Source organism: Aptenodytes forsteri, unplaced genomic scaffold, assembly GCF_000699145.1.
Source record: "Aptenodytes forsteri isolate BGI_AS27 unplaced genomic scaffold, ASM69914v1 Scaffold82, whole genome shotgun sequence".
Classification (NCBI taxonomy): Eukaryota; Metazoa; Chordata; class Aves; order Sphenisciformes; family Spheniscidae; genus Aptenodytes; species Aptenodytes forsteri.
The window spans coordinates 11,595,716-11,606,256 of record NW_008795490.1 but is presented as its reverse complement, the minus strand read 5'-3'; the positions used below and the strand labels follow the sequence as shown (position 1 = coordinate 11,606,256).

Below are 10,541 nucleotides of genomic sequence, written 5' to 3'. Positions count from 1 at the left end.
CCTACAATTACTTTTTTGTAAATAATCCCTTAATAAAAATAAAGTCATTGCATTCACTGACTGAAGACAGGCAAGTGCCTCGACCTGCTGGCCACGCTTCTTTTGGTGCAGCCCAGGATAAAGTTGGCCTTCTGGGCTGCGAGCGCACATTGCTGGCTCCTGTCCAGCTTTTCATCCACCAGTACCCCCAAGTCCTTCTCGGCAGGGCTGCTCTCAATCCCTTCATCCCCCAGCCTGTATGGATACCGGGGGTTGCCCCGACCCAGGTGCAGGACCTTGCCCTTGGCCTTGTTAAACCTCATGAGGTTCACACGGGCCCACTTCTCCAGCTTGTCCAGGTCCCTCTGGATGGCATCCCGTCCCTCTGGCATGTCGACCACACCACTCAGCTTGGTGTCATCTGCAAACTTGCTGAGGGTGCACTCGATCCCAGTGTCTACGTCACTGATGAAGGTATTAAACAGTACCAGTCCAAATACAGACCCTTGAGGGACACCACTCGTCACTGATCTCCAGCCGGACATTGAGCTGTTGACCACTACCCGCTGGATGCGACCATCCAGCCAATTCCAGCTCACAGACACCCTCCTGGAGGAACCATCAGTAGGGTTTGCTCATTAATGCCACAGTCCTGCTGCTTGTATAGAATAGGCATTGCCTGGTTTAGGTCTCTGTTTAGGTCAGCAGGGATTTAGGAAAGCAGACAGACAAAGTTTTTAAGCAATATTTCTACTGCTCATCCTGTCATTCATTATCAGGTTGGTAGTGAGGAAAAAATGGAAGCGCAGCTTTCAAAGATTTGCTTTATATGTCTGCAAGTAAAATAAAGAATAAATATCTCAGCATACCTTCTCCTTGTTGCCTCAGTGATATAGAATATTCCAGTTGCAAGACCCTTTGAGGAAACAGTCAGTTACAATTGTAATAATAGTAACAATCTTATGCAATAGCTTATAATTGCAATAGATATAAAAAGCAAAAAATGTGTAATTACTTACACTTAACAGTGCCCATCCTCCTTGTATGGCTGAGGCCCATTCAAAACCCAGCTTTTCATTTAGAAATCCTCCCAGAGTGGGACCTGCAAATGCCCTGCAACAAATCAAAATGAGGTACTGGCATCCCAAACAAAAAAGATAACATATCATATTCTCACAGAACTTTTTTATTGCGTTTTGTGGCCTCCCTCCATTGATTCTCTCTCCTTTGTCAACAAAGAGATTGTCTTCCACAGACCTAACTTTCCTATAATTCACAATAAGTATTAATTCTTTGTTTGCCATGGCCCAAATAAACCTGTCTAGTTACCTCCTCAGCTGGAAATAGGATCCACATCAGAAAGCTGAATGCACTCTTTTCCATATCTGGAATGGCTTAGAGGCCCCACTAAGGACCATGTTCTAACAGGGCATCTACACCGATCAAGTCTATCATAAAAGAAATTTAAACTCTCATCCCTCAAAATGTAAACCTTCCAAACTTCAAGACAAAAGACTGATGGATATAGGCAGGTGGGAAGGCACATTGTGACAGACGTGGTCACTGCAAGGTTGAGCTGTAACTGCCCTGCACCTTCATGGCTGTCTAAGAATGCCACGAAAGGTTATGCAGCTGCTGTCACTTTATGAAAGGTCTTACCATGATACGGTCTCTCGCTACAGAAAGGGACAAAATTGTGTAAAACTAGAGAGGCTTCCCGGAGGCAAGTCACATAATAAAACCAGGTTTGATAACAGTGTAAAACTGGGGTTTGGTAACTTTATACTACCTATATCTGTACTGAACCCTATGCCAAATAAACAGGACAGCTAGAACTTCAGTTAGCTTGAAAAAAATGGTGCAAATTTGTACCACTGAAACCCACCTGCAGCCACAGAGGACTACAAGGACAGATAAAGTCCTAGAAGTGGCTGTCAACAGGGGGACTCTGTCACATCCGACCAAGTGACAACTCTGAAGGGTCACTCAGCCAGTCATCACACTCATTCCTGTGATGACCACTGGGTAAGAAAGGCAGACACACTCTGCTAAGCTACGCAAACACAGACCTTGAAATATGGCTGTGGCTGAAAGAGAAGAGAAGATTCTACCCTAAGTTATCCTGGACAAAAGGAGGAAATGTGGAAAATGAAAAAGGGGGAACAGAATTAGTCAGGAGCAGATACCTTCTAGACCACTGCATGTGGGCAGAGTTAGCTTTGTAAAAAATGAGGGTCCACCTCTCTCTATTATTAAGCATCAAATACCTCAGTGACAACAAAAATGATCACACAGAAGAGCAAGCTAACATCCACTTAATCACTGCAGCTTTTTGATATGCATTTCAAGGAAGACAAGTTCAGAGTCCACTCCCTTTGTTGGGTAAAAAGCTTTGTTTTAACATGTCAACACAATGACTACAATGCAAGACTTCTGGTTGTAATGCAGCAGGCTTTCGTGTGGCAATAGCGTAGAACCGAACACTCATAGCTTACAAAAAGGTGACTGTATACTTACCCAAGGGACCACATGGCACTGAAGAGCCCAGACACCAGTCCCAGCAGACTCAGACCTTCTTCAAATCCATTCTCACTGCAGAAAGACAGACCAGTTAGAGTACTACAATACATTATTGTGTCTCAGCCTACAGCCTTCCCCTATAGAGTTTTTTCCCTTCTTTTAATTTACACACAACATAAATAGTTAACAAGCAAAAGTGTACAGTGGAATCATGTCTGTTTACCTAGTACTTTCTTCTTTGCTGCCTCTCTGGAGGACTGCAGTGCTAATCCTCATCTCTGATGTCTTCCGAGTAAGATTCCTAACATCACACCATGGCTCATTCCCCATGTTTCATACAGCAAGTGTAAAACAGTGACAGTTGACTTCTAAGAAGGAAAGACCTTGTTCCAAGAGGAACATACTAATAAGAGTAAATCAAGACCCTTCTAGGTCATTACTGCCAAGCCACATCACAGACCTTGTACTTTGGGCAAGTGAGACTCCTGTAGGTGCAGTTGTTAAAGCCAACGCAGTCTCAAAATACAGTGAAAACTGCTTGCTATTAATCATCCTCAGAAGCTGAAATAAATCCTATGTATATGAAACCACACACGGGTCGCCCCACGCTATGAGACTCAAAGTCTGATGGACTTCAGTGTGTTCATACTACTGAGGTACACACTCACAAAATTATATTTGGAGTATGACTGGGGTGCTCAGTCAGAAAAAACTAAGACAAAAGAGTAGTGGAAGCATTTAAGTGTTATTTACTGTCTTTGTCTCAAAAAGGGGGAAAAAAGCCACACCAAAACGCCACTTCATATTCACCCCCGAAAATTAGTTGCGGTTTCCTACTGTCAGTAACATGAAAGACGTGTTGGACTGAGTTACTTACTATGCACAGTGCAGTATCTCTGGAAACACTGGGATAGCACTCATGCCAAGGGAAAAGCCAATCAAAACCAGCACTAGCACAAACATCCACAGCTGACTGAAAAAGAGGCATTTAAAAAGTTAGCTGCTGAAGACTCTTTTCAGAAAAGACCCCGTTTGACTGAAGGCTGTTATATCAGCTCTCCATGACTGACCAGAAAACTAGGTTTCTTGAAGCCAAAAAGAACTCTACTTTAATGGAACACTAAGACTTGAAAAATAGAGTTCTATGCTTAAAAAAAGACTTTGTAAAAGAATTTGAAAATCCTGTGCTCAAATTAAGTATTTCCTTATCAAATGCAGTTCATTTTAAGAGGAGCACATGGAGAAGAGGTAGACAGACAAGCTTAACTCAGCAATACATATGTCCAAGCTCCAGGCTTGGTTTGTTGCACAAGTGAAGGATTTTGCAGCTAAAATTTTGTAGCCTAATACATTATAACCAAATAGACTTAGCTAAAGAAAAGAATGTCGAAGATTTTACTGATTTCTTTTTCTCACCAGCTCAAACATATGATCTCACCAGTTTCAAATGTATGATCTTCTTTAAAAATCAGAAGTCTAGGAGGAAGGAGTTGGCTAATTCTGCACATTAGCAAGCCTATCATCATCTTTAGCAGGGTGTATAACCTAGGACAAAAGGACTGTACAGCTGTTTTGTAAATGTAGCAGAGTCTTTTGCTGTGAATTAACTTGAGAGAGATGGCAATGCAGTGTTCAGGTGCAGACACTGTCTTTACTTAGCGAGCTGAAAACAAAGCTATAATTTGGCATTTTCCTCAGTAAGCTATATACAGAGAGAACAAAAAATCAATACTGCTGCACAACCATGCAAATAAAAGCCATAGTTAAGAAACACTGATAAAATAGAGAAAATTGAAAAATAAGACAGAAAGAGAACTTCGTTTTGCTGGAACGAAGCACTTCCACTGGAAATGCCACAGAACTGGGAGGAAAGGAAAGCAGCATTCTTCCCACCACACACATTAACATGAGCAAACACAGTAACAGTAAAAAGCAAAGGAAAAGGATCTATTTTACGAAGCTGTAAAATCTCCATTTTCAGATGCTTCCAATGCTTTACATTCATAATCTCATGTTAGAAGTTAAAAAACTCGTTTCATGGTCAGAGGTGCTAATTATAGACTTGTGGACATACATGACTATGGTCATGATAGCTATCGCAAAAACATCACATAAGGGGACAGGCTCAAGAAAGGGCAGTTCTGTACCTTTCAATGTGCAGTACAGGAGCAGGTCCTAACATGAAAAAGCACAGTGCTGTCATTAAGCCTCCAGATACCAGCAGCCACTTCCTGAGGTACTGTGAAAGAAAAGGAAGAGGTATGTAATTTAAAGATGTGAATTTGTAATGTAACTATTTTGTCTTTCCTAATACCCCTCTTCTAAATCTTCATCTCCTGAAAAGTACGGCTCCTGTACAGACCATCATTACACACAAACTGGGAATTCACAATTTCTCTGCCAGTGCTGAACACCATCAAGAAACACTGAATTCATGTTTCCTCGCCACCAATGCAATCACTGGCAGCAGCTGCTTAATACAGAGATTTCTTCAGGATACCGAGTAACAGTGCTTCTCTGTTAGCGAAGTATTTTAGGTCTTACTCTTCCTTAGTGTAAAGAATATCATGTAGCATTGCATGTAATTCTCATGTACAAAGGCCACTATTAGTTTCTGTCAGGAAAAAACAGTGTCAGAAAACTGGCACTGTCCTTCATGCACAGCATTCAAAGTATAAGTTTCCTTGATCAATTAGCAGTGGCTGTCAACCAGGCAGTTTTAGGTATATCGCTGTCAAAGTCTCTTTCTATGGTGCAGTTAAGAGCTAGAGAACCATAGCCAGTCAGTGTGCTGATCTGATTTGGATATTACACTTTTTAAGAGATAAAGTCAATACAGCTATGCAGAACATCTTTACTCCTCTTCTCAAAAGCTGATAAAATTACATGTGGTCAAAAGCATGGATAACTGGGACATATTTTCCCACTCTCCATTCCATATTGGCTGGAAATAGATTGTGCTTAGTCCACCGGAAAAGCTCAACACATTTCAACTACAGGATACTTGTCCAACATCCTTTACTATTTTGGACATTCTTGTATTACCTGGACCTTGCAAAAGAGACCTTCAAGTTGGCAGCATTCAGTGCACGTGCAAGGTCCTGTAAGACAGATCCCTTTACAGGACCAGGCCTACATCCATCGCTTCAGCATGGGAAGTCCTCTAGTTTTAACTAAATGTACAGAGTGCTTTACTAACCCTGCACAAACAGCCAGGGTAGTACTCACTGGCAGTTTGTCACTTAGGAGTCCGAGGAGGGGAGAAGACAGGGAGTACGAGAGTGCCAAACCGAGGAATACCAAGCCCACATAACCAGCTGGGAGTTTGAACTATGGAAAGGAAGACAAATAAAACAAAAACCAAAACATCAAACTATATATGCTACATTCATTAAAGGACAATCCAAGAATTATATTTTAGGTCAAAATACTGAAATGCATGATTTTAAGTATTTTACTGGTACCATACAGAGGTTTTTCAAGTATTTGAAGTCATCAGCAGAGCTCGTTTCCTTCCACTTCCATTTCTAAGCATGGAGTGAAAACACCTGACACAACTGTACTCAGATAAAGCCTAAATAATCTCAGGAGGAAACACTGTGCTATGTCCCTGCACCAGCACACTGGATTCTAACATTAATATCTGGCACATTTGAAACAGATACTTCAGACGCTGAAATTTAGATGGATTTAGTCTTTACCTCTCAGTTTTATTTCCACTTAGAAAAGCATAAATACTGTAGTCATCCACTGCTAATCAGTGCATCTTAAAAGTAAGCAGTGCTATAAAACACAACTCTGGCTTTTCAACCACAGGAGGATTTTTATGAGAATGAGTAAGAGGCTTTTTGCAAACACCCCAAGGTCTACATTTTCCTAACGCAGAGTCACATTTCTGTATTGAAACAAAATGTATAATGAAGCAAAAGCATACTAGTCTCTCAAACAAGTGCTTTAACTACCAGTTAGAAGGTATTCCAAGATGTTTCATGTGGCATGGACTACATAAATATTCACTGTTTCTTTGCCATATGCAAGCACATGATAATAACTCTAATTTAGTGGTTAGAACACCTGCCAAGAAGGCTACAGCCCTTTCACAGCAAATACCTGTTAGCACAGAGCAGAGGGAAAGCAGAAGAGCCACACAAGTACACAATATTCTACAGTGGGATAATACAGATCCCTCCTGGGTGGTGGAAGACGTACATTCACATCTACACTGATGGAAGAGGTTAGCACCAAGTCTCCTCCACCCTGGATGAGTGCTCTAAATGCTGGACTAGACAGACAAAAAAGGAGCACAACAACCTGTGAAATGCTATTCCCTGGAAAAACAATTAATAAATAAACCACTCAAAAAACATCGCTTAATTTCACACAGGAACAGAACCTTAAACTGTTTACTTCAAATTCATTACCTTAAACGCCATGGGGAAATTAAATAAATAAAATTAAGTAGGAAACAAATAAATAAATAAATATTAAAATAAATTGAAAATAAATAAAATGGCATTTGCCTTTTTAATGAGTGAGTGAAGAAGTCAGCTGGCAGGCTACATAGTTGCAATCGGTTTAATTTTGGCATTGCTGTAAGAGAAGGCAGAGCTGTGACATCATGTCCCCAAAAACAAATGTCCACATCAAGAGACAGAACACTGTCAGTGACTGTTGCAGTTTTGCAGAATTTGCTTTCAGAAAGGAGTAAAAAGTCCCTCGTTTACAAAATCAGCTGCTATGCCCCGTTCAAAGAAGGTACTCTGCAGTTGAAAGCCAATTAAGTGGAAAAAGCACATTTTTAAAGGCCTTACATTTCCTCGTTCTCAAAGTTACCAAGACCCAGCAGCAACAGATGGTGTCAATGGAAACTGTGATTTGTCAGTACTGTGGAAATCAAGTTATTTGGAAATTATATTATTAACAGTTAATTAAAGCAGTGTAATTGGATAGGGCTTAATTTTGTTTAGAATATTTAAACCACATTTATAACCAGTTATTTACTGTTTAGCAAGTCAAGACTTCCCTGCATGTTAACAGGACTTACCTTCTTTAAGATAAATAGAGACATTGTGGGATCCAAAAAGCCCAAGCATGCACTTAGAGAAAATATAGTAAGACAGAGTAGTAAGACTTTCGGCAGAAGAATGAGCTTCCAAAAGGAGCCCTTGCTAGGGATCGAATCTGTTTCAAGAGAAAACAGGGGGGGAAATTGCGTTATTTTCAGCAGCATAAGCTCATGATTGATCTTCTTGCTTCAGAAAAGAAATCAGCATTTCCCTTTTTCTAGTCCTGTCACTCTTGTTAGATAACAAATGAAAGTCAATAGTAGATTATTATGCACCATACTATTTTTATATTAGAAAACCAAATTTGATAGGTGAATAAAGGAAGAAAGGTACACAGTTTAGATTCCAACATCGCAAATCCCCAACTTGAGAAGAACAAAAGCATGTACTATTCCAATTATGTGAAAATACGGTTACTTCTCTGCTAGTCCTTATACAATAAAAATCTCATGGGTACGTCTCAACTTAAAACAACATGCACATGTGCATGAACCATTCATATCCAATCAGAGAAGCATGCTTTGAAAGTAAAATAAAAAGATGGCTATTTATCAGTTGAGATCTGTCCAACTTTTTAAGCAACTAGTCATTCAGGTCTCCTACACGTTCAATTTGTACTCCAGACAGGAAGCTTCTTTCAGATGTCATGGTTAGATGACATTTCTAAGTCAGGCTCCCTTCCCCTGATGCCGTTGGTGCTTTAATAGTTGAATGTGGTCTCAAAGTATAAACTAAAAGTTCATTCATTAGCATCCACCAGCTCAGAGCTAACATTTATTTAATGTAGTTTCAAATTGGCTAGTAATATCATGAATCCAGACTTGGGGCATTTCAGGCCGGGGGGGGGGGGGGGGGGGGGGAAGCCAGCAGCAGCAGCACATGGTTAACCACTGTCAGTTTCTTCTAAAAGCCAATATATATGAAGTTATTCTCCAAGGTTTTCATATTTAAGAGGAAAAAAAGATTTTAAGAAAAGTATTTTAAAGTTAGTTTTTTTTTCTAGAAAAGACTAACAGAACTGTAACCTTGCAATTACGATCTTGTGTGAAGACTTATCTTTAAGTTAGCTTTCTGTCCAAGCAGGACCATCTAAAATTTAATCAAATTTATATGACCTCCAGCACTTCAGTTAAACCCCTCATTTATTAATTTTAACATTCTTTCACGTTAATCACATCATTCATCATTCAGTATAAATAAACCCCTTTTGTTCACCCTGTAATTCTGTTCCCCCCCCCCCCCCCTACTCCCACAAACTCCCCCTTAATATTTTTCCCCCCCCCCCCCCCGTTAACCCCTCAAACATGTCAAGTTCTCTTGTTTTAGGCAAAACCTATCTCCAGCTTTTCTTCAACTAGCTGCAATGACAAGCTGATACTAAGCAGACACAACTGATCCTTTACAAGCCCTGAAGCTAAGGAGACAGAAGAAAACAAAAATATATCTCAGTTCACTTCCACACAGAGTTCTCAGTGTTTCCAGAGATGGGCATAAGGTGTTGGATTCATTCCGGCCATTTGCACGCATGAATTTGTTAGCATTAAAACATGGGCCTCATGATCACAAGTTAATTCAGCTGGAGCTCTGCCCTCTGAGTGGATCAGACTCCAGAAGCTGATATTTTTTTAAAGGACAGTTAAATACATGAGAAATTAAGGTGAGTGAAGGAGGCAGGAAGAAGGATGCTTACCATATTTTGGTAATATGCACATATTCACAGGCACCAAGACCAACACTATGCATCCCAGTGTAATGAAAGGGACCTCATAACCAAACGATTGATACAAAAAGCCACCTAAAGGCGGGCCCAGCACCAGTCCGAGTCCTGTAAAAATTTCAAGGCAGCCCTAAAGGATGAAAAAGAAAGCAAGCAAAAAAAAGTCAGTATGCTGAGAAACTCCAGTGTAACAATAAAAAGCAAGCCATTTGTCTGAGGAGCAGCACAACATAGTCAGGCTAGTGGAAAGAAAAAGGCACTGCATCACTAAGGGGGATAACAGCTAGCAGTGACCTTCACAAAGTGGGACAGCAAAAGGAATTTCACAGCTGTCTACGCAACAGCCATCACCTCTTTTGCTTCACTACAGGGAACCACCTGCACTGCAGTGTTAGCCACCCTTCACTCACCTAGCAGATCCCAGTCCTGAGGCAAGACAAATGCTCTAGTGATGGAAAGCATCCGTAGCACAACTCAGGCTGAAGTGATCATCTCTCCCACCTGCCGTTACACTCCAGCCTGAGGGGGAGGACCCAAACAAGCCTCCTCGGATGGGTCATTATCTCATGGGATGAGGTACATATGCCAAGTTAAAGCTTTCTCTCCATAACCAACTGTTTGGATTCACTGACTAGTGGTAGGAAGTAACAGTGAAATTGCAATGGGGATAACTCAGATTATTTTGGCTATAATTTAATAATCTAGCATCTTTTATAAGATACTAATTTTTAAAAGGACAATAATACAGTTACACTTAAATCTTGTGTTACACCACCATAGTGACCACTGTCAACATCTGCCTCAACACTTGATTAATCAATATTTAGACCATCAGTAATAGCTGGTGGTAGTAACTGCTTACAGTTAAAGTTTTGCTAACTTCTGGGACCCAGAAACATAGTATGGGGATTCATCCTCATCTTTAATTTTACTGACACCATTCAGAGTGCTCAAATGGCCCGAGAGCAGGCACAGTCAGCAATAGCCAAGTTCTTCACCCTAGGTCAGCCTAGGGTCACAGCCTTTTCCTCTCGTAGCAAAGGAAATAACTAGTAACAACATATGACTAGCAAGTCTTCAAAATTTCTAGATAGATTTGAGACATTTTGGTAAACTTCAACACATGGAATGCCCATGAGTTAATATAACTGCATCCAAATAATGCTTTGACTTGTGTTGCTCACCAACCATAAAAAACATTTATGATTGGTGAGACTTCAGTTCAAATCAGGCTGTACATCATTTAGCCTTCTAAGTTA

General features: G+C 40.5%; 1 protein-coding gene across 3 annotated transcripts in view; it reads right to left on the bottom strand.

Moving 5' to 3' along the window:
- SLC18B1 (solute carrier family 18 member B1) overlaps positions 1 to 10,541 on the bottom strand; it is a 19,148-nt gene that overhangs the window by 1,449 nt on the left and 7,158 nt on the right. For all 3 annotated transcript variants that reach the window (XM_019472644.1, XM_009281512.2, XM_019472643.1), the window contains 8 exons: positions 9,256 to 9,412; positions 7,544 to 7,680; positions 5,728 to 5,829; positions 4,647 to 4,738; positions 3,377 to 3,472; positions 2,497 to 2,571; positions 999 to 1,092; positions 849 to 895 (listed from right to left, as the gene is read on the bottom strand). In XM_019472644.1, coding sequence (XP_019328189.1) covers positions 849 to 895; positions 999 to 1,092; positions 2,497 to 2,571; positions 3,377 to 3,472; positions 4,647 to 4,738; positions 5,728 to 5,829; positions 7,544 to 7,680; positions 9,256 to 9,412 — 800 coding nt within the window. The remainder of the gene's footprint in view (positions 1 to 848; positions 896 to 998; positions 1,093 to 2,496; positions 2,572 to 3,376; positions 3,473 to 4,646; positions 4,739 to 5,727; positions 5,830 to 7,543; positions 7,681 to 9,255; positions 9,413 to 10,541) is intronic.